At 41.1% G+C, this 24175-nt stretch overlaps 1 protein-coding gene across 1 annotated transcript in view; it reads right to left on the reverse strand.

Moving 5' to 3' along the window:
* Nucleotides 1-4413: 4413 nt before the first annotated feature.
* The window catches only part of LOC110580448 (uricase), a 31743-nt gene continuing 11981 nt past the window's right edge, over nucleotides 4414-24175 (reverse strand). The window contains exons 3-8 of the mRNA XM_021690150.1: nucleotides 22082-22198; nucleotides 21903-21981; nucleotides 11614-11800; nucleotides 9708-9831; nucleotides 7601-7684; nucleotides 4414-5329 (exon numbers count right to left, since the gene is read on the reverse strand). Of these exons, the coding sequence (XP_021545825.1) occupies nucleotides 5255-5329; nucleotides 7601-7684; nucleotides 9708-9831; nucleotides 11614-11800; nucleotides 21903-21981; nucleotides 22082-22198 (666 nt within the window). The 3' untranslated portion in view covers nucleotides 4414-5254. The remainder of the gene's footprint in view (nucleotides 5330-7600; nucleotides 7685-9707; nucleotides 9832-11613; nucleotides 11801-21902; nucleotides 21982-22081; nucleotides 22199-24175) is intronic.

Genomic DNA, 24175 nt, shown 5'->3' on the forward strand with positions numbered 1-24175 from the left:
TCTCAGCAATACCCAAACAAATTCCATCATCCTTATAATAATTATTATCCCAAATCTCTCAAGCATCCAGGATATTGTCACTGCCAGAATATTCCCTTCCTCCAGTATCACATCCCAATTCACCTCAGGGGATAGTTTTAACCATCGCATAATTATAACATTCCAGGAGCTCATCACCAGCTGGACAGTGGGTGGTTCAGCTCCCACAACCCCATTTTAAAGCCTCCTTCCTAAAACACTCTTAGATCCACAGGTTGGCTTCCCTAAGAAATGTTCAGTGAGACCCCGAGATTTTCATGCAGCTTTATTAAGGATCACTTCCTGGAACAATGCCTGTGAGCAGCGAAGGAGGCAGGATTGGGCAGAGAGAGAAGTTGGATTATGATGCTGTTGCAACAAAGACCTCAGTCAGTTAGGAGTTCTGGGGCTGGAGTGTCCCCGCAGAGTTGTCCCAAATGAGGCAGGAGGGTCGGGACTTTGTATCTCCTACACTAACCAGCACTGGATGTGAGCGGCTCCCAGGTGGCGGGTATAAACTGGGGTGAGGCAGCTTCCTTTAGCCCAGGGCAATTCCTGCAGAGGGACCCAATGATAAGCAAGCAGAGGCCAACACTTCTGGCATCTGAGTGCTTTGGTGCCAAGGGAGATTTGGGTGATACACGCTATCTGTAACAGGAGTTTACTACCCATTTTATGACCCCAGGGGAAATATTAATGCCTGTGAGCATGGCAGAGCCAAGGATGGAAACGAGCCTGAGAACATGAAGCCATCCCTGAGTGGCCAGATCAATCCTGAGACAGCTTACCTCTAAACTTCTTAAGTAAACAAGATGTCCTTCTAGTTGAAGACACTGAGGTATTTTGTCACTTGCAACCCAAAACATTTTAACTCATGCATGCATTATCTCAGTTAATCCTCAGTTCCTCTGTAAGGTAGTTACTATTATGAGACTCACTTCAAAATTACAGAACTAAAGTTTAGGGTTACTTGCCCAAGGTCACACAGCTAGAAATTGGAGAAGCCCAATCTGAAACTGAGCACAATCTAGAGCCAAAGTCCATGCTCTTCACCCTTTTATAGACATCGATGTGACAGCTGATCAAGCTGAAAGGGGGATGTGACTATCCCCCAGGTATGAAGGAAACAGTAGCCTATGTGTAGCTGAAGATCCAATATGCACTAGAAGAGCTGCTCTCAAGAAGCTCACTGTCCCCTGACTCACGGGAGTCGGTTGAGTGGTGCCCCCCACCAATCCTATGTTCATGCCTTAATTTGGAACCTGTAATTGTGACCTTATGTGGGAAGAAGGTCTTTGTAGATACCATTAAGGATCTTGAGATAAAGAGATCACCTTGGGCTATTTGGGTGGGCCCTAAATCCAATGACAAGTGTCCTTATAAGAATGACACAGAGGAGACAGACAGAAGAGGTAATGTGACCATGGGGGACAAGCCAAGACACCAAAGAAAGTACCAGAAGCTGTAAGACCAAGGACAGAATCTCCTCTAAACTTTTAAAGCAGACACAAACCTACCAACTACCATGACTTTGGGCTTCTGGCCTCCAGAACAATGAAAGAAATACATTTCTGTTGTTATGTACCATCAAGTTTGTGTTACTTTGTTATGGCAGCCCAAGAAACTAATATACCTGGGGTCCTTCTCTCTTGTTTGTTTATTTATTCATTTATTTGGCAAAATTTGTTTTATTAAAGTGGTATAGAACTGAACCTTCAGTTTCTCCAGGGTATGCCTGCAAAACCCAATTGAAGTTGTTTTTTTTTTTTTAATTTTTTAATTTAAATTCAATTAGCCAAGATATAGTACATCATTAGTTTTTGAACACACTTATTTCCCTTTCTCATATAAAGGAATCAGTATGCCTCTCTTCCAAGTTTGGTTGAATGTATTCCTTATGTGGCAGATTTCCAATGGAATCCTTCACACTTTAAGGAGTGAGAGTAAACCACTTCCATGATGGATGTTGAGGCACCTGTAGAGGTGTGAATGAGCGTTTTGCTGAGAGGACGGTCCATAGCTCTTCTTTCTCAATAGGATATCCATAGAATCCAAAAACTTTAAGAATTCCTGAGAGAGTCTGAGCAAATGGAAAAACGAAAGGCAGCTGAGCTCTGAGAGAAATGAGAACAAAGACTATGAAAAATACAAAGAGAATAAGTTTCCAATATTTGGAAGCAGGAAGAACCCAGTGAGTCAGAAGGCTTGTAATCCACGTCTTTAGAAAGAAGCCTTGGTTTCCTCTTGAAATGCAGGCGAGGAAGCAGAAGTTACAAAGGTTTTGCAAAAGAGAGTACAAAAGGCAAAGTCTGGTCAGTCCCAAGTCTGAAGGGGAAGAAAAAAAAATGCTCTTTCTGGACAGAGGGCTAGGAGGTTAGAGGGAAGTTCAGATTTCTGTAGTTAAATCTTGCATGTGGTTGAAAAAGGTAAATTCTGTTTCAGTAACAAACAAGAAAAACACTGTTTCCAAAGAGTGATTTCTATTATATTGGGAACAAAGGGAGAAAAAACAGGTGACTGAAAGTGAAGAGAGGTATGAACTTAAGTCGGACTCTAAAAAGGAGAAAGAATGGAACATATTTTCTGAGCCTGTTTATGAAAAGTGGGAGATGAAATTTAGAGGATTTCGACCAAGTCTTAGAATTCTGGCTGCCAAAACCACAAGCCCCAAATGACAGCTGATCCCTTGAGGCCAAGCAAACTGCCTCCCAGGCAGCAAATGGACTGGAGTCACCTGCATTACTCCCCCGCTGACTTGAGAGCGGGTTGGGGGCTGCCTGGGGAGAAGGCAGGGGAGAGCGCTGGAGAGCAAGTCTGCTTCCCAGAAAAACTGGCACAGAGTCCAGGTAGGCTTCTTTAACGAAATTACAAAGTGTTTTGATACAAATGAGCTCACAGGTGTTTCCAGTTCAGGCTGGTCCGCTCCTCTGCGGGCACTGGCAAAACCAGGTGAAACCCCCAGCCTGGTTTTCAGCACATAGTTTACGATTTTAACCACAAGAAAACATCCTTCCCAAAATAGGAATCTGGTCCTTGAAAATTTCACAGACGGCAGGCTTTCCTGCCACACCACTGAGACATAGCATCTAATAGCTCATGTGCAGTCCCTTACAATAAATGTTTTAAGAGCTCAGGAGAAACAAAAATGCACGTGTGTATAAAATGGGCCCCAATTTCTAAGGATTCTGCTCTAATATGGATTTCTTCTCAGGAGCAACTACAGTGTTTCTAAAACTTACATGACCAAGAGAATATCTAGCAAGAAGGGCCTGATTAAGTTTTTGTTCTCGTTGTTTGTTTGTTTTTAGGAAAAAAAATCACGTTAAACTCTAAATTGCTCTTCAAACTGGATCATCAACTCAGCAGAGGAATAAAATGTACCAGCTATTTGGCCATGCAAGTGACACGCTGTAAGCACATTTTGTAACCTGAGTATTCAATGTGGCACAAAACTTTCCTTATCAAATTATTTCTTCCTTCTTATCTCATGTTCTTTCCCAGCAGGCTCGAGCCTGTGCCTGGCCTCCAGCATCTTCTAGGGCTCCCTGCGCTCAGACCTCCCATCTCCCATCTCACTCACAAAGGCCAATGACGATTTTCTACTTGGGTCTAATAACACATGAAAAGAAGGCAAGCTATTTCATTTAGCAAACACATATAGAAATTTCTGTGTGTCGGGCATAAATACGACCACAGCACTGTACAGACATTAACCCATTTAGTCCTCAAAAAACCTCTGAGATTCTATTCTCACCTCTATTTTACAGATGAGGACACTTGTCATATAGCTAGTGAGAGGTGGATCCAGGAGTGAAGTGAGTTTGTGAAATGAAACACTATACACGCTAGCTTAAGGTATAGTACTAGAAAGGGGGGAGAACGAAGCAGAGTTATCAAACAATACTAAGCACTCATATGTAACCATTTATAAAAAATGGAGATTTAAGAAAATTAATAAATGGAGATTTTTTTAAATGGAGGAAGGTTATCTAGAATGTTCATGTGGACAGGTTTTCATCATGGGCTTCTAAAATTACAGTTTATGAAGCTTTATGGTATATATCTATATACAATAGCAGTATTAATCAACTGATATAAAGATAATCAGTCAAATCTGTGTACACCTTTAAATCATCAATTATATTTATTTCTCTGATTATAAAAGTAATAACTCTTCATATTTGGAAGATCCAGAAAAGCACATGGCCAAAAAAAAATCACTCCTAATCCCACCATCTAGAAATCATCATCACTGATATTTTTTTAAAGATGTATATATTTATTTGAGAGAGAGAGAGAGAGCCCTCTTGCACAAGCGAACAAGGGGAGGGGCAGAGGGAGAGAGAGAATACTGAAGCAGACTCCCCGAGCATGGAGCCCGATGCAGGACTCGATCCCAGGACCCTGAGACCATGACCCAAGCTGAAACCAATAGTTGGCAACTCAACCAACTGAGACACCCAGGCGCCCCATCACTGATATTTTTATAGAGAGAGTCTCTTGTCTTCTTTCTCTATGGATATTCATTGATTGGTGTATTGACTTAGCATTTATTAAATGTGCTCTTTTTGCCAAAGTGATGCATTATTCAAAGAAAAACAAGTTATATTTTTTTCAGTGTCTACTAAATATTCTCTAAGAGTTGTAAAAGTCATAAAACCAATACATTAAGATTGTAAAAGTACATTTAGAATGGAAATAAGCTCCCAGTGATTCATATACTAGAGCATTCTTAGAAATTCAAATATTCAGTCTAATTGAAGTCACAATGGTGATAGCTTTCAAAATATGATTTCGTCATTACCTGAATTGCCCAGAGCAAAGTTTTAGCATCAGTAGGTTGAAAACAATGCTTACTCTTAAATTTGTGCACAAATTATTTGATAGAGCATATCCATTAATTCATGATTATTTTCTTAATACATTGATTCTAAAACTTCTCTAAGATAGGAAGGCACAAGACAACTAAAAGGCAATATTGACTTATGACTATTCTCATACTGCTTAGCATTTGTGAAGTAAACTGTATCCGCCACGCATGTTATAATTACTAATCACAAAACACCTCGCTGAGCTAGTAGTAGAAGAAGTCTTTCCTACAGGAGGAAACTTAACGCTATAAATCAACACTCTAGTTTGAACATTTGCATGGCTACATGCTATGATTTCCAGCATCACAAGAGGCTGAAGGAATTCCTCAGTTGAGAGTAGACTTCCAGTGGTGGTGGCTACAATGTCACAGCTTCGAAGCCAGTTTCCTCTTGACCGTCCCAGTAATTTTGCCATATGGATTGTCCAATGGTAGCAAGACCTGTAGAAAAACCACATGGCAACTTCAGAGGCATTAAAATAGGCCTCTCCTTTTTTCTGTGAATCAATAGTAAGTCAACAACAAAAACAACAACTCACTAAACAGGAAAATGGATGTGCCCTACAGTCATTCAGTTATTTCAAGTATGGGAATGCCTTATTTTTCTGGCAATAGTTGAGAGATGAGTTGATGGTCCCGAAAATTAAAGAGTTTGGGAAAAATTTTAATCACTGGGATATGAATGTTTCTCAAATGCATTATATATCCCCCTGCTTTCTCAATAGAATGTGGTGAATCTAATTTGACTTTTGCTTAATGATTCACTTTGAACATCAGTCATTGTCCAATGTTATAATACTGCCAGGCCCTCAGGAACCTGTGAGGTCCTCGGGGCTGTTAGCCCAATACTAAATGGCTCCAGACAGCTGTGAATTTAGAGCGGTTCTGTCTTCCCACCCTGTCATTTGTCACTTCTCTGCAGTTGTCAGTGTGTCCTGACTCCCTGCTTTTCGTGTGTTGCCTTCTCTTTGTAGCCGAGATCAGCTCCAGCCATCCCCAAAGTGCAGACACAGACCCGGGCCAACTTGTTCAGCCTCTCAGGTGCTTTCATGCAGAGCCCTGGCCCGAAGGAACTGGGCCTTCCTGCCTCGGGGTCCCCATCCGTTCTTCAGGTGGGAGCTGAGGAAGCTGCCAATCTGACTTCTTGGGTATAGAGACACAACCGACAAGCCGGCAACAAGTTTTTGAGCTGGGATCGGTGCAAGCCAGAGGTGTTTGGGGGCCCTGAGGAGACCTCCTTTCTCTGCTAGCTTCCTGGGCTAAGCACTGTCCGAGTCATGACACTTGGCCCTTTTCTGTTTGGGGCCCCTTTGTTTTACCTTTGGTGGACATGGCCAGGATTACTTTCAGGTCCCTCTCCTGCTCTTTATAAGGTAATTGCTTTAAAAGGCTTTATGGGTGGCTCAGTCATTAAGCGTCTGCCTTCCGGCTCAGGTCATGATCCCAGGATCTTGGGATCAAGCCCCAGATCGGGCTCCCTGCTCAGCGGGAAGCCTGCTTCTCCCTCTCCCACTCCCCCTGTTTGTGTTCCCTCTCTTGCTGCGTCTCTCTCTGTCAAATAAATAAATAAAATCTTTTAAAAAAAAAAGACTTTATACTCTAATTAATGGTATTCTGGTAATCACCATGCTTTCTTTTCCTTCCGCCGCAGTAAACATTGTTGCCTCTCTGCTCAGCTGAGTGAACAGTACCTGGGATCAAGGTTGCTCTCCTCTGCCACTCAGAGTTCTCTAGCAGCTATCCCAGGCACCTAAGCATGACCTTCGTTTCCCAGTGCTGTTCCCCAGCCTCCACCTGCAGCTGTGGTGGTGCAGAACCCCACACAGCCCAGAAACACAATTTGCAGAACAGAAACAAGGCGACTGGCCAGAGGACTGTGGCTAAGAAGAAGGCTCCTAGATCAGCAGGCCTAGAATTCTATGGCCGCAGAGCCACGTTGATAGATGGTCCCTCCCCCTACACACTAAAACAAGCTATCAAGATGATGTTTTTCAAATTCTAGAAGCCTATGAAAGGATGGATCAAATAGAGAAATGCTACCATTCTGAAAGTGGTTCGAGAGGGGAAGGACAGTTCTAATCTCCAAGGCCCTACTATTTCAGGCTATTGAGTCAGACACTCCCACTTGGTTTAACCTTCTGTCATGGCTTAAAACAAGTCAAGGTAAGTGTTTTTTTCCAAAACAAGGTTTCCTTTCAAAAAGTACACTTCCTCATCTCACTTTCTATAATTGCAATTGGAAACACGAACACTCTCATTTCTCTGTTGACATTTTCTGTTTATATGCTACTTAAATTGACGACTTAATCCAAAGTTAAAGACGATGAAGGAAAATGAAAATAGAATCTTTTTCTTGTTGTCGTCACCTCATCATGGAAGAATAATGAAGCCGTGACCTTGGGTGGCACTTTTCAGAGAAGTAGATCTCAGAGCTGTCTCTTCTGGCACACTCTGTGCTTGCCTTGTCTTTTACTCCCTGCAGCCTCCAACCCTCCTCCACAATCCCTCATCCACTTCTAGCGTACTCCAGCCTCAGGTACCGAAAGGCCCAGAGTCTAAGAGGACTCTAATCAGTGGCAACTATAAATACTTCAAAAGCAACAACTGTGAAGAGTTTTGCTTGGCGATACTATCATCTCAAATTTATAAAGACAAGTAAGGGTGTGGGGCAGGAGGGTGGATATGCTTTAAATATTTTTAAAGTTCTCTTACCTCTTCCTTGTTGATCAGTCCCATTTTGGACATGTCTATGTTAAAGTAGTGCATGTTGGGCAGGCTGATTTCCATGTCTTCTATCTGGAATCCGAAGTAATATGGATCACATTGGGCAACTGAATCTCTCTCCCTCTATCACTCCTCCCCTGTAACCCACCTGCCCAGTAGCCCATTACTCAAGCTCTACCTCTGTCCCTGAGACACCCTCTGGTGATCCTCTACTCCTTGACACAGTTGTCTCCTGATAGTCCTATTATTAGATGGTGGACCCACCCTTTTCCCCTCCGAGTACACAATCTGTTCTCAGAAAAGTAAGAGTTCCTTGGGTCAGAAAGCTGTGAGACCTTCGGTATCCAACTGGCCTCCTGGTGCTGGCCAGTCAACCTCTTAAATTCTTCCTCAGTCCATTTCCTCCTCTCTAGGCCTGTCCCAAACATTTGCAGGCCCTGGGGTAAGGATATAATTGGAGGCCCACCTACCAGATGTTTAAAGATATGAATAAAAAAATTAAAAAATAAAGTTATGAATCAAGCAAGAAACTTTTAAGTGAAATATGTTCTATCCTTCCAACTTGACAAATATACCTTCATAACAACCTGGAAGGCCAGGATGTCATTTAGAATTCTCTGACTGCTTACAATGCCATGCCAGGATGTGGTTGTATGTGAAGAGCCAGACCCCAGCCCCTGGCCCATCCCACCTTCTCTTTTGGACTCACATGGGTGGACACCCTTGCTTACATGTCAAGTCTCATCCTTACCTCCTGCAAACATCTGCCCCTTCACCTACTCTCAGGCCTAAGGGTGTATACACTGAGGGCATAATCTGCCTCCAGAGGATGGATCTGAGGAAGAGGTTTGCAGTTTCTGAAAGTAGTCTCAGGGTTATTTGGGCAGTTAATTCTGGGCTGCAAGGATTCAGAGAATGACCTAGAAAGGGATGTGTGGGTCCCTGAAGGTTTTGTTGCTTTGGCCCCATTGACTCTTCATCCAGTGAAGAGAGGTACAGCCAGAGAAAGCCTTGGAAAGTGCTGAGCCATGGCAGGTATCCCTCTTGCCCAGGTCTAAGGGTGGTACACTTCCTCTCCAGCCCATCATGGAGCTAAGTTCAGGCCCTTCTTGTGAGATTTCTGCTTCCCAAAAGCCTCCAACAGGTCTCCTTGTCTGTAATCTATTGTTCTTTTAATTTATCACCCTTTTTTAGAGTGATCTTTCTAGAGTGCAAATCCAGTAGTGCCACACCTTGCTTAAACCCCTCCGTGACTCCCAAGAGCTTTCAAGTTAAAGTACAGACTATAAACAAGCCCACAAAGATCCTCCTGATCTGGTTCCTGCCTCATCCCTAGGCACATGGAAAGACTTTCACTCATGGAGCTTCACATATGGCAATCCTCAACAGCAAATGACCGTTCTATGATGCCTCCTTCTCTCTATACCTACCATGCTCCCTCACCCTTGAGGGTGAACCCATAAAACCCCTACTTGTCCCCTAAGACTCAACCCAAACACCTCTCCCTCAGAAAGCCTGGCTGGTCCTATGCCCCATACCTGAGTTAGACGCCTTTCCCTGTATTTCCATAATAGTCTATGCTCTACTGCATCATTAATTTACTTATTTTTTTTTCTTTTACTCAATGATGGACTCTTTGAGGGTAGGCACCCTGTCTAATTTGTCTTTGTATTCTTCGTGTGTTAACCGAGATATAATAACCATCCAATAACATCGGATGGATGGATGGATGGAATCTGTCTGCATCTATCTTTCATTCCCTGGCTACCCTGAAACATAGACCCTTGGCCTAATTATTCCTCATTCAGGGCATTTCAGTGTCCTGATATGAGGCTTAAATTGTGGCAGGTTGAAAAGACCCACAGAATTTTCAACAAGCCTAAAGAACTATAGCAGTGGCCTGTGTTTTCAGGTTGGACAGATTTTTCCATTTTTTGCTCTCTTCTCACTTGCTATAACAAGCTTTTGAACAACAACAGATGTCATTTTTCATGTGTCTTCCACTGTCTTATTTTAACTCTCAACTCTTTGTCAGAGCTGATGGGAGACACAACAAGTTCTCTTAGTCTTCAAGATGGCAAGTGACAAAACATACCTCAGGAACTCGGCTCAAAGAGTGCACCTGGATGTCATAGAGGGTCTTCTGGACAGAGGGTGAGTACTCTCCTTTGTCATAGGGTCCAGCAAATTTCTCCAGGACAATGTCCCGAACAGTATCCCTAAAACACAGAAAAGAGACCTGAGGACTCGTAGAGTGGTCTTTTAGGAATACACTATAAAGCGGGGAAGTGGTGACCTTCTGTCCCCCCAGAAAACAATTTTATTGCTGGTTTTAGAAGAGATTAATATCCTGCAATGCCTTCCTCCTGAAAACACCTCACTTCCGATTTCCCTACACACACACACACACACACACACCCTATTCAACAAAAGTATTGTCACTAGGCTATCTTCATCATCTGGAACTAGGGTCCACTGGGCATTCCAGAGTAAATCTTCCTCACATTTGAAGAACCCATGAAGAGGACTTCTAAGTACGCTAGTGCTCTTACTGCTCAGCTTGGCCATTTCTTTGCATTATTATATTTTTAGGGGTTTTATTCTGTGCCAGGCTCCGTGTTAAGGATTTTATGTGATTACTTCATTGAATTCTCTCAATATACCTGAGGCAGGTACTATCATTATTCCCAATTTAGACATGAGCAATCTTTTTTTTTTTTTAAAGATTTTATTTATTTATTTGAGAGAGAGAGAGAATGAGAGAGAGCACATGAGAGGGGGGAAGGTCAGAGGGAGAAGCAGACTCCCTGCTGAGCAGGGAGCCCGATGCGGGACTCGATCCCGGGACTCCAGGATCATGACCTGAGCCGAAGGCAGTCGCTTAACCAACTGAGCCACCCAGGCATCCTAGACATGAGCAATCTTAAAATGTAAACGATCCACACTAAGTCCCTCTCCTTAGTGGGAGGCCCAACTAAGACCCTGATTCTGCCATGTCCAATTTTGTGCTCTTTCCAACAGAAATACATCAGCCTGCGGAATGGGGAACACTTAAAAAAGGAAAAAGAAGATTGAGGTGAGGTTCTCTGTAAGCATTTTCAAACCCATCACGTAATAAAAGGAGTAGAGCAAAACTACGCCAGTAGGAGGAAGCTACCAGGGGGCAGATTCCAGCTTATCAGAAAGTAACGTTTCTAACAATTAGAACTTCAGCAGAGGAATGAGATGCCTGGTCAAAAAGCAAACTCAGAGTCTAGAGGCCTAATTACTGCTTGTCAAGGATATTATAATAATAATCACACCTTTACGTTGTTAAGGCATTTATCATTTATAAACTGCTTCTGTGAATATCGTCTCATTTTGAGTTTAGCCTACAGTGACCAACTGTCCCAGTTTACCTATGACCAAGGGGTTTCCTGGGACATGGGACTTTTAAGTATCAAAATCAGAAAAGTCCTTGGCAAACTGGGGTGAGCTGGTCATCCTCATGTAGCCCTCTCTGCATCTACTATGAGGTAGTAAAGCCAAATATCATTAGCCTCGCTTGATACAGTGATTCTTAAAGTGTGGCTCCTGGGTCAGGAGCATCAGCATCAGCTGGGAGCTTACTAGAAATGTAAGCTCTCAGGCCTCACCCCAGACCTACAGAATCAGAGCCTCTGGAGGTGGGCCCAGTAATCTGCCTTCTAACAAGCCCTCCAGGTGATTCTGATACACAATAATGTTTGAGAACTGATGTAATCAATTGAAAAACAGAGGGTCAGGGAAATTAGGTGATCCATTCAAGGTCATTTTAGCTAATAGCATCTAGGATTTCAGTGCAGATTTACTAATTTAAATCAAGAGCATTGTCTTTCTGCTATCCAACAGAAGGGACTCCGAACAGTGGGGAGGTTGACTTGGATGGCCTCTAAGTTTCCCTCTCAGATAGAAGAGTCTATGACCTTGGGGCCCCTGGGAAGAGGGCAGAGGTGGTGCCAGGCCTTAACACAAGCTCATACCAGATAGCATCAAAATGCATGTCTCTGCACTGGTGATAGCGCCATTTGCAGTATACTTGGGTGGCAAAACACCGGTCCTTCACCTCAGGGAGGGTGGTGAATTGGTCCTTGATGAATCCTTCAAATCCAGACTGGGTCGTTTTCAAGACCTTGAGGTCTTTGATTCCAGAATGAATGACTGGAGGTCCTGTTTTAAGTAAAAACGCAAGAAGGAATAAGGTAATAAAATAGTGTCTTCTTACTGATACCTAGCTCTAGGGATCCTGGCCATTAAAACATGGTGCACTGTTTGAACAAATAACTACCTCACTGCCCATATTTTCTGTCTCCCTGTCTCCTCTGAAGTCCAAGTGATGAGGATGGTGTGCCTTTCTCTCTATCTGGATTCCATGACTCCCCACCTTTCTCCAGCCCTAGGAACTGAAGGTCGGAGACTAAACCTTCTTGTGTTGAAACCCACAGAAATGAACACCTTCCTCTCAGCTACACGTATAGGTGACTTCTAGGCCAAATACCTTCTACTTTTTGAGCTCTCCTTTACTCAACAAATAATCATGCTGATTAGTAAGCTCCTCCAGAACAGTTCTTTTGTTTGCTACTCTGACTGCCTTTATGGGATAAGGGAGAGTTAGTCCTCATCTTGATCATCTACACTGGCTGATGGCTCCAGGGATCATCAGACCCTCAGTTCTCTTGTGGTCATGAGCTCACTGAAACCAAACAACTTCACGAATGGGTAGCATTGTGGACCTGGCTCAGCCTAAACAGAGACTGGGACGATGAGGCACTGACCCATAGGGCATAGATCTGCCTAAATGAATACCCATAATGGCTTTTGGTTTGGGCTGAAGGAGAAGGGACAAAGTTGGTTCATGGGGACCTGGGGGAGAGAGGGCAGAGTTGGCAAAAATGGAGGGGATGATAAGGCTCTCCTGCAGTCCCTGACAGCATGAGGTGAATGGGGAAGGTGGAGGGATGATAGGTATAATCTGAAGAAGCTATTTACTTGTGTACCAGGCAGTTCTAGCTCGGGGCCCAGGACAGGTGGGGCACAGAGTTAGTGAGGGGAAGATTCTCTCTTTTTCTATGTGGAACACACTGTAGCTCCAGCAGTTTGGTGAAGCCTGAATAGAATATGGCACCAGGTGACATACTGGGACATATTCTGGGACAGTACAATGTTCTGTAGAGAGCATCATTCTTCCTAAAGAGCAGGGACAATGAGCACAGCCAATGCTGAGCAGAGCCAGTGAAGCAGTAGTGGTACCCAATGGGTGTAAACTTCTCCCTAAACACGTGTGAAACAGACCTCCAGACTGTCAGGAGGTGGGAGAGTTTGACTGGAGAGATCCAGCAGTTTTGTAATGAGAGAAATACAAGGCCAGAAAAATTCAGGAATTAACATCACCATAGACTTATTTGTGCAGGCTGGTGAGGCTGGATGTTCAGGGCGCACTTGGGTACAAACCCCAAGTAGCATGGTGCCATGACAGGATGACTAAGGTCATCTCTTTTCAGTCTTGAAGTTAGGCCTGATTAATATCTCTCTTTCTTGGCTTGTTTGGTGTATAACTCAAGGGCCAGAGGCATCAGGCATCACTATGTTGTACATGGTTTTAGTTGAAGGACAAGAATATAATTCTATCCTCAATTAAAATCCAGGGCAGCTCTTAATAACCCAATAGTTTACATCTTCTCAAGTTGCTGTGGTTAACTCAGGAGCTGTGGAGTTTAAAAGTAGGTAAAAAATGACTATATTTTGATATTTTCCCAGCCACACGTGTACATCTACCAAAGATAGCAATGGCCAGTGGCTAGTGGTAGATCAGCTGATTATATAAGATCTTCTGGTTGGAGTGTTCCAGGATAACGAGGCAAAACTGAAATGGTATTTGTTTAACATTCTAAAGTTCTCTTTGGAAACTACATCTGAAGAAGGATCAAGAGAAAGGCACTAGCAATGACTGCATGCTTTAAGTTGGCTTGATGTAACAGATTTTAGATGTATGAAGACATAGTTATGCAAAATCAGCATTTCTAAATGCTGTGTAGAGCTGATCCAAGTGAGTCTAAGTTTAAAATCCAAGAGGATTGTACAAGCAATCAATAAGTATCTATTGAATGAATGAGTGAATGCATGCAACAAGATTGATGCACATCAAAGAATAAATATTTCACAGCTTAGTCTCTTTTTTTTCTAGACAGTTCTCTTCCATCAATCTTCACCATTTCCCTTCCTGATCACACCCACCAAACTATAATAGACAGCAATGGCAGGGGAGGCGGAGGACATCACCATTAGCTGAGAACATCTGGACTATCGGCAAGCGTTTAGTTGCTGCCTTTTTCAGTCTTTATTTTACTTAATCCTCGCAATTCTATTAAGCATTTTTATACGGGAGACTTTCAGTCATTTGCCCATAGTCACATGGCTAGAAACTGGCAGGGGTGGAATTTGAACTCAGCACTTCATTATTTCCTCCTTTGTGGATCCCCTTCCCCATCCCCACGATGTTTTCCCCTTCCTTTAACTCTCCTGATTTTTTTTACAGTAAGAGGCCTTTCCAGGAGACAAGAAGGCTGCCACCTTCACTTCCACAATGTTCTTTAAGAGCCTCAGACAGAATCCCCAGCCTGAAAAATACCATCTCCATTGATCTGAAACAGAAACTGAAGCATCACTTTTAGAAATGGCCCCTGTGTCTGGAAAACTTTTTATTCCTTAAAATTTCCTACTGAAATACAAAGACCCCATAAGGGAGTGACTTCCTAAGCCCATAAACTAATATAACCTACTTCCAACAGTTATCCCTTCTAAAAAAAAAAAATCCTATAGAAATGAAATGTAGGTTTGCAATAAGGAATGAGGTTAGAGCAAGCAGTGGGAATCTTTGAGTGGAGATAAAGAGAAAGTCAATGAGAACCAAAGGCAAATTTTACTTATTTTATCTTTTCCTATACAGCTGGCCTTTATCACCAACATCCAAGTAAGACAATAAGACATTGGCTCCTCCAATGGTCTTAGTCATAAAAGGATTCCCGGATGCAGTGTTGTTGCATAGTAGTTGAGTTGAGGCCTTGGGACTCAAGATTTCCTGAATTCAAATCTTGGTGCTTTCTGTGCCTCTCCTCCCCTATTTATGAGCACTATTCCCCTCAGAAAATACTTAATCCCTCTCTAACTTGAGTTTCTCATCTTGAAAATGGAGATGATCACCATAGCTATTTCCTATAATTGATAGATGTCTGAGATAATATCTGTAAAGTACTTATTAGAATGGCTGCCCCACAGAAAATGCTTTCTAAAAGTTATCATGGTTTTGCAATAATTGACTTTTTCTTATCAACTTTAACTACCTGTGAATGTTTCCCATGTTTCACAAAGGCTCATTGGGTTCTGAAAACTACTTCTGACATGCCATCTCTATCTACCTCCAACCCTGCGATGAGATTTATTGATCTCTGAGGAGTGTCAGTTCTGCTAGGCAAATTTTAAATGATCTATTTTCTTGCTAGAATCTGAAAATGAAGAAAAAAGTTGAATTTTTTAATGTGTTCTGGCCTCAGTTTCACATAGAATAAAATGTTTTATGTTCCCAAAGACAATTAACCATTGCCACAGTTTTGGCAGAACACAAACCATCTACTCTGGTGCACTCATCATTCTATGAGGAAACAACAACAACAAAAAAACCCTATTCTCTTTTAATGTGAAAAATTTTTCTTCCTTGGCACACATTAGACACTCTGGATGAAATCAAAGAGCTTATTTTATCTTCTCTGTTGGCGGTGCCCCAGTTTTCTGAACACTGGTACAAACCTGAGCCTTTCAAATTCATGGACCCATCAACTAAAAATATGTTGCCTCACACAGGCTAAAAACAATTCCAATTTATACTAACAGAATTAATTCAACCAAAAGGACTGTCCTTTTCTAGGTTACTTGTCATGAAACCACTTAATCAGCTTTTTTTTTTTTTTTTTTTTTTTTTTGCCATGGTTATAGAGTAATGCAAAAGAAGATTTTTCACATTTTACTTTGCTAGAACATAATCTTTGCTAGCTTTTAGTGTCCTCCTACACACTTAACAGATTGTGGTTTATCTCTCAAAGAAGCATACATCCTACCCCTTAGCTCTCTAAGGGAAAGAAACTCACTGCAAATTAATAGAAAATAAGCCCAATTCCTTACCTACGCATCAGGTGTCACAAAGCACAAAGCTTTATTGAGCCAAGAAAAAAAAAATCCTGTCATGAAGAGGATAATTGCTTCCATGTTTAACACCTCCAAAAAGGACACAAATAGCTAAAAGGAGGATATTTTAAAACTATATTAAATCATTCTAGTAGAAAAACCTCAAACTTGTGAAGTGCTAGAGAAAGTGAAGATTAAATATCATTTGTCTTTGAGAGTCCATTTCACTCACGCAGGGAGAGTGCAAGGTACCGCCGTGCAACTCTGGATGGGGAAAGATGGCGTCAGCCAGGTGGAAGGAAGTTAACTGGGCTTTTGTACAACGAGGTTGTGATCAAGATGATTTTAAAAAACTTGTGTGTACTAAAAACTCATCTTTTGGAGAAACTGAAGAGTGTTTCTGTCGTGATATCAAAAAGGACATACACAGCCTTCTCGGCAATGGGCCATCTCTGTCCTGAGTCTCCTACTTCCTCCCTCTCACTTCTTCTGCCTGCTGAGCCTCTGAAATTACTCTCCTCTAGGACTTCAGTTTCATCACCCCCCTTCCTTAAGACCACCTCCAAGGCCCCACTGGTCTCCATGTCAATAGATTTTTTTTTTTTTTTTTTTTTTACTTCCAGAAGACAGTATCTCTTAGTTGACATGTCTTCTCCATCTACCATTCCTCTACTTAGCTATGCTTTAGCTGAATTTTTATACTTACTGTCAGATTGGGAGGAATTTGATTCTTAAAGAGTTGTGAGTTATAAATCAAATACTGCAGAGGTCTGGGGGGCAATTTAGTCCAAATTAGTGACTCAACCATCTCAGCAACTTCAAGACTTGGCTACGCTTGTCTTTCAGGGAGACACATAAGAGAAAGAGTTTGTAGGATCCAGGTTCCTTAGAATGCCTGAACCAATGACTTGCATCACACGTGCAGAGCCTAGCTCTTCTCTCAGAGTTTGGCAAGTCACAAACATAACAGTTGTCATCCCGTTGGGTGAACAAATTTCTCTCTCTCTTCCAGATTCTCCCTTGTAACTAACAGACTTTGAAACAGGTAAAAGTACACTTAATGATGTAGCTTTCAAAGATCCCCTAGGAAAATAGTGTAATGGGAGTTTTACAGCAATTCTAGGGCCTAAAATGGTGCTCGAGATTCAGTAGGCTTTCTATAAGTGTGTGTTCAATTGATAAGAAAGAATCCAGTCCATTAGTTACATATCCTGCTGGGAAGAGTCCCTATTGGGAGTTGCATGGCTGAATGTGTGATTAAGTGCATGTGTTTGAGTGGGCAGAATTCTCCCCAACTAGCTAGCCCCTCACCAAAGCCTTACTTACAAGTTTGTAACAACAGTCTTTGCCATGTGAATTGGGGTATGGAGGGGCGGGGCTAGATACTGATTATTTTCTTCAGTTAAGCCTATGCAAGGGCATTTCTTATGATAATGCTTGTTCATTGACTTACCTCAAAATACCTGCAGTTTTAGCTCTTGGATAATAAGCAAATTAAGAATTAAACTTTGCTACCCTAAGATCATAGATCCTTATTTTCCAAAGAGGGACAGAGTACAAATGTCATTTTTATGTACACAACACTGGCAAATACACATACTCATATACGCGTCCACACACATACTGCATACACTTAAGGCAACAGATCCCTCTTCCCCTACCCTGATCCCTGCCAGCCCTGCATGATATTCAGAGGGACGCTGGACTCTAGATGAGTCAAGCTGGGGCTTCTGGGAACACCACCATAACGACTGGAGTAGCCTGAAGCGTTGCGGCTTTCCGCAGAAAGAAAAAGCTTTCGCCTTATTATGGTGACTAGTTTTTCCATTCTGCAGCAACCAGGTGACTAGAATTCAGGCTGATGATAGCTTCTGGTAATTCCTGGAAAGAACAAGGGTGTAAAGAGCAGACGGTTTTCTTCTTATGATCAGCAGAGCCCTAAACTTGGCCACTCCATTTGCACCTGCAGGCCCTGCTAAAATATTCTTTTGGAAGTCACCAGTGACCCCTTTGCCAAACTGCACATTCTTCAGTCTTCTTTCAATCCAAACTTCTGAACTTTCCCACGGCAAACACTGCTTGCTGTTTACTAAATCTGTTTCGTCTTCCTCCTGGGTACCTGCGTAGACTACATTTCCCAGCCTCCATTGCAGTTGGGTGTGGCTGTATGATTGGGTTCTCTCCAGTAGAAGTGCTGTGCGCTAGTCTCAGGCCTGGTGTTATGTTTGAGGGGTTTCGCCTCCTCCTTTTGCTCCTCCAAGCTCTTTTCTTCTCCTGGTTGTCTGGTAAGGGGATCTGCTCTCAAGCTGACCCCAAAAAGTAAGGATTAAAAAATGTAAGGTTGCATCAACCTGGGTTCCTGAATAACTTCCTGGAGCAGAGCATCACCCCAACACACACACGGCACGGGCATGCGCGCACACGCACACACACACACACACACACATACTGAACCGGACTTTTACAAAAAGCAGTGAGCTTCCTGTATGGAGCCACTACATATGAACCTGTGTGTTGTGTATCCTGTTATCCTAATATGGTCCCTGATTTCTTGAAATGTATTTTTCTTTAAATTCCATGACACCACTCTCTCCAATCTTCCTTCTCTCTCTCTGTCCTTTCTTTTGTCTGACTTTTCAGACTGCCCAACCCATAAATTGGGGAATTTCCCCCAGTCCTCTCACTTTCCTCCTCTCATTTCAAGTGTTTTCCTGAAATGGCTCCTTCTTGCCCACAGCATCACCCACCGTCAGTCTGTTGATGGTCTCCAAATCTACCTCGATCCCTTATTCCCCTCATTCACCAGCTTCCCCCCCTGAACACTTTTTAATCATATGTGTTCTCCTCAGTCAGTTCCTGCGAGCCCCCAGCTTTAGGGCAACTTTAACCTCTCCTTCTCTGTACCTTCCACCCCTACCCAACCCCTCACACCCATTCAGTACCCTTCAGAAATGCCTCACATAATGCCCTCTCCATCTCTACTTCTCACTGCCTGAGATCCAACTCCATCATTTCTCCGTCTTTGCAACAAGGTTCCAAATTTCTCACTACTGCCTGTTTCCTCCAGGCAGTGCACAGTAACCTTGGTCAGAATTACTGAATGGTACACACACGCACACACACACAAAGACCTTTCCTGGGTCTCTATGGCCATCCTAAATAATAATACTGGTAGCTTTCATTTAAGGAGTGTTTCCTACGTGCCAGGTACTGTGCTAAAATGCTTTATATTAATATTTATCTTCTTTAATTCTCTGGGCCATTGAGGTGAACACTGTTACCATCATCTCACAAATGAAAACCAATGAGGCAGCATGAGTAACTTTCTCATAGTCACAAAGTTATTAAGTAGTGGAGCTCAGATTCAAATACAGTGTAGTCGGATTCCAACAGCTATGGCTTTACCACCATGCACAACTGCCTCCAATTTGACCAGTCTTGCTAGCATGCTACACGAGGCCCTTCCAAATCCAGCCCAAATCAATCTCTTGATTTTCATCTCAGCTCTTTACATTCTAAGAACTAGACCCTTTAAACTTGCTACTATTCCTCAAATGCTTTGCCCTTTAAACAAAAATTACTTGCCCAGGATGGTGGTCAGCAGAAGGCAGATGTCCAAGATATTTTAGTTTTCCTCTTCCACTCCTGCATAAGTCCTACCCACGTACATTCTATTTCTCCCACCTGTGATTTTCTTTCCCCTTCTATGCCCAGCACATCCTGAATCATTTTTCAAAAGTCAATTGGAATATTTCCTCCTCCCCTGTCAAGCCTTCCAGACTACCCTGGGAAGAGTTAGGTTTTTGCACCTCTTTGCCTCCCTCGCATAATTTTGATTCCTTCATTGTGATTTTTAGCCCCTGATATTGCAATAAATCTTTCTATAAGTCTATCTCCTGCTATTCATTTACTATAAACTCACTAGGGCCAAGCAATGTCTTTTTCACCTCTGAATTTACAGCCCTAGGATACATAAAAAGTCCTCAAAATCCAAATGTTGAATGAATAGTATTTCAATGAATGACATAAGCATATTTCATTCATGTTCTCATTTTTTAGTTAGCTCTCCCCAAATCTAATTCTAGCCCCTACTATTATTTTACATACTTGAAAGTCAAAAGAGGGATATACTAAATATTGCAAAATCACTTATGATTTGGTTTAGAGCTGTGCTAATCAATATGGTAGCTGCTAGCCCCACATGGCTCTTAAGCACTTGGAATATGGGAAGTGTGAACTGCGATGGCCTGTAAATATAAAATACACACAGGATTTCAAAGACTTAAGTTTTTAAAAAGAATGTGAAATATTTCATTAGTAATTGATATTTATAATATATATAAGGGGCACTGTGGATATATTGGATTAAATAAAATATATTATTAAAATTAATTTCTTTTTTCTTTCCTAATGTGACTAATAGAAAATTTTAATATTACATATGTAGCTTGCATTATATTTCTGCTGGACAATGCCAGTTTAGAGTTTATAATTTTATGAGGCTAGTCAGTGTGGTTTGGGTAAGAAAACACTGGCTTGGGGAGGCAGGAAACATTTCTTTCTCTTTCTCTCCCAAAGTCACATACAAAAGGAAAGAAGGAAGGAAGGAAGAATGGAATGGAGGGAGGGAGGAAGGAAGGAAGGAAGGAAGGAAGGAAGGAAGGAAAGTTACATTTCAACTAACTCATAGCTCAGTCAGCAAGTCAATATGTCACATGGCTAAGCATTTGGGGGATTAAAAAATCATTACCTTTTCAACTTAATTTAACAACTAGTTATTCAGTCTCCTTTATAGGACAATAATTACACAACTGTTAATTAAACACTGAGAAGGCTCTGGCTGTGCCTGGAATTTAATACAGATAGTGAAAATTATTAAACCACAGCTAATACAATAGAACTTTCTAAGGGAAGGTGTTATCCAATAGAACTCCAAAGGGACTTATATTTTATTAACTTTATAATATTTCTGACATTTCTGAGATGCTACCTCCAATTCTTACTGAAGAGAGCTAGAGAAGAAAGAGAAGGAGATACAGCAAAGGAAAGGAAGGGAAGGAGAGGAGAGGAGAGGAGAGAAAAGGGAGAGGAGATGAAAGCGAAGAATAATTGAAAAGGGAAAAAGTTCAGAGTCCATGTTCTCAATTTATGATGATCATGAAGTTGTTTTTTTTTTTTAAGATTTTATTTATTTATTTGAGAGAGAGAGACAGCGAGAGAGGGAACACAACAAGTAGGGGGAGTGGGAGAGGGAGAAGCGGGCTTCCCACAGAGCAGGGAGCCCGATGTGGTGCTCGATCCCAGGACCCCGGGATCATGACCTGAGCTGAAGGCAGACGCCTAACGACTGAGCCACTCAGGTGCCCCGAAAGTTTATTTTTTATTAAGATAGAGACCTATCTACCACGTTTGGCTCCATGGTTCTTGGAGGTCCTCTACTCTAACTCATAGCCAATTATTAAACTCTGCTCTGACCATCTCAATCAAGCAGTGGGAGACAAGCTTTGGGAATTTTGATATTTGCTAAGTTCAATCATCAGTACTAACAAGGTCCATATTGTAATTATGTTCCTCAGTTAAGTTTTAAATCTCTTAGTAAATAGAAAGAATTATATAATTGTCATTGCTATTTAAATGAGGTTCATTCTATAGTAATTATGATAATATCAGTGGTCTCATTATGAAAATAAAATGTCAGGGAAACTCGATTGTTATTTACTGGCTATTTCCTATAAAGATTGTTATAATTATAGCATGGTGTGGTACAAAAAGTACTGGTCAGAAAATTCAGAGATTTGGGGTTTTGTCAGCCTGGACCTTTTTTTCCCCTCACCTCAGAATCAGATGATAAAAATGATCTACTTTATTCAACCCCTAGATTTGTTGCAAAATGTATTATTTCATTTTTACACTAGGATAAAAAGTAGATAGTTTTAAAATGTACTCCAGAGTCACAATGCTCATTTCCATCTCAGATTTAAATGCCTTCAAAATTCTCTACAGTTTTCCTCAATGCTAATAAACAGAATTGTTTAGAAGAAGAAAATACTGAAATTGCTATTGCAGAATCAAAACATGAAAAATATTTTCTCACCACCCCTCATCTGTTCAACCTCACAGAAGTGCGTTCCAGTGGGAGTGTGAATAAATGCATGGACATGCTTAACTCCATTCTGAAAATTAGAAAAAAAAAATTGTTTCCAGTAAAATTTCAGCATATGTCATAAAGCCAATTTCTTTAATTAAGCTGAGAGCACAAATAACTGAGGTAACCTTTTCAAAACGCTTCCAAGGGACTTCTTCCACATAGACTTGAGCTCGGATGACATGGTTAAAAGAAGAAAGAAAATGCTCACAGATGTTCATTGCAAAAGTTTCTATGCTTTTGATCTGTAAAAGGAAACAAAATGCTAGTGACCAGAAACAACTGCTTCATTTAAAAATAATTTTTAAATACCCATGGAGTTCTCTTCCCTGTTCAAATGTTTTTTAGAATCAGAGAAATAGAGATTTTGAAAGACTCTGGAGAGGTGAATTGGTCCTTATCTCGATTTTTCACAAGGTCTCCTAAATGTAGTTAATAGATCACCATTACCAGGTGAGACTATCCTGTTTTTAAAAGAAACCTGTTTTGCAGGAAGAAATGTGTCAGTGGATGAGCAAAATGAAACTGAACATTTAGATTCTCCTTACGGTGAGCTCAGTCATCACCCACACCAACTACAGTACCACGGTATACTCCAAAACGCTCTGGTGTCTTTATGACATTGGCTGATGGGCCTCCCAGTCTCCCAAGGAAAAACATTAATGTAGGACCACTTCTGCTTTTTTGCTTTGCAAACAGGCCTTCTATGGACCATCCCCAGCTCTCCACCCCATAAAGCAGCTCCCTACTTTCATACAAATTCTTCATAATAATCTTTAGACAATGGGTTATGGTCTTAGCACAGTCTACAGACGATTTATGTCTGCACCTAAGGTGGACTATTTGTACAGGTTTCCCCAGAATAGTTCTGTTTTATGCCTCTTTAGCATCTTATTTCACTCTCAGAAGTGTCCTAGTTTAGAAAACAAAAATACTAACTCAAAAAGATGTATGCTCATTGCAGCATTATTTACAATAGCTAAAATATGGAAACAATTTAAGTGTCCATCAGTGGATAAATGGATAAAGAAAATGTGGTGTGTATATACATATATATTTATTTATTTATATTTATGGTTTATATTTATTATTTATATCATATTTATATGGTATATATATGGTGTATATTTTATATATATATAATGGAATATTATTCAGCTGTAAAAAATGAAATCTTTGTATTTGTGATAACATAGATCATAGATGAACCTTGATGGCATTATGCTAAGTGAAATAAGTCAGGAAAAAACAAATACCATATGTTCTCACTTATATGTGGAATCTAAACAAAACAAAAACAAACAGAAAAAAATCAAGCTCATAGATATAGATAACAGAATACTGTTTGCCAGGGGAGAGGGGGTGAGCAAAATGGGTGAAGAGAGTCAAAAAGTACAACCTTCCAGTTATAAAATAAATAAGTCATGGGGATATAATGAACAGCACAGCAAATACAGTTAATAATACTGTATTGCCTATTTGAAAGTAGCTAAGAGAATAAATCTTAAAAGTTCTCATCTCAAGAAATAAACATTTATTTCACCATATATACAACTATCAAATCATTATGTGGTACACTTGAAACTAATATAAAGTTTTATGCCAATTATACCTCAATTTAAAAAAAAATCAAAAGAGAAAAGTGTCTTGGTTTGGATAAGAAATTATATGGTCATTCTATATAGAATGAATAAATTCTAGCTGTTTTTAATATCCAGGTCCATTCCATCACTTCTCTGCATCTCTCACACAGTGCAGGAAATACAAGCATCTGTGTTACCTGGCCCTCTTCTATAGCTCAGGAAGAAAGCCTATTTTCAATTTAATTTTTCAAGAGAGCAATGCCTTTGTCCATAGTCATGTTTGTTTTTTTTTATTATGTTATGTTAGTCACCATGCAGTACATAATTAGTTTTTGATGTAGTGCTCCGTGATTCATTGTTTGTGTCCATAGCCATGTTTATGCTTGCTGGGCCACTCTGATTAGCAAGAGAAAGGTTCAGCAGGGAGGAAGGCCTTGCAGAAATTATATTTCAATTAATCTGTTCGTTTCATGCATTCTGAGTGTGGATTCATGCAAAAGCATGAGAACAGAAGTTTTCCAGTCTACATGTCTTGTCTTTTTAGACTTCTTAGCAAATAGGAAAATTATCTTGCTGAGCGAAATAAATCAATCAGAGAAAGACATGTATCATATGATCTCACTGATATGAGGAATTCTT

This window comes from Neomonachus schauinslandi, chromosome 4 (assembly GCF_002201575.2).
Source record: "Neomonachus schauinslandi chromosome 4, ASM220157v2, whole genome shotgun sequence".
NCBI lineage: Eukaryota > Metazoa > Chordata > Mammalia > Carnivora > Phocidae > Neomonachus > Neomonachus schauinslandi.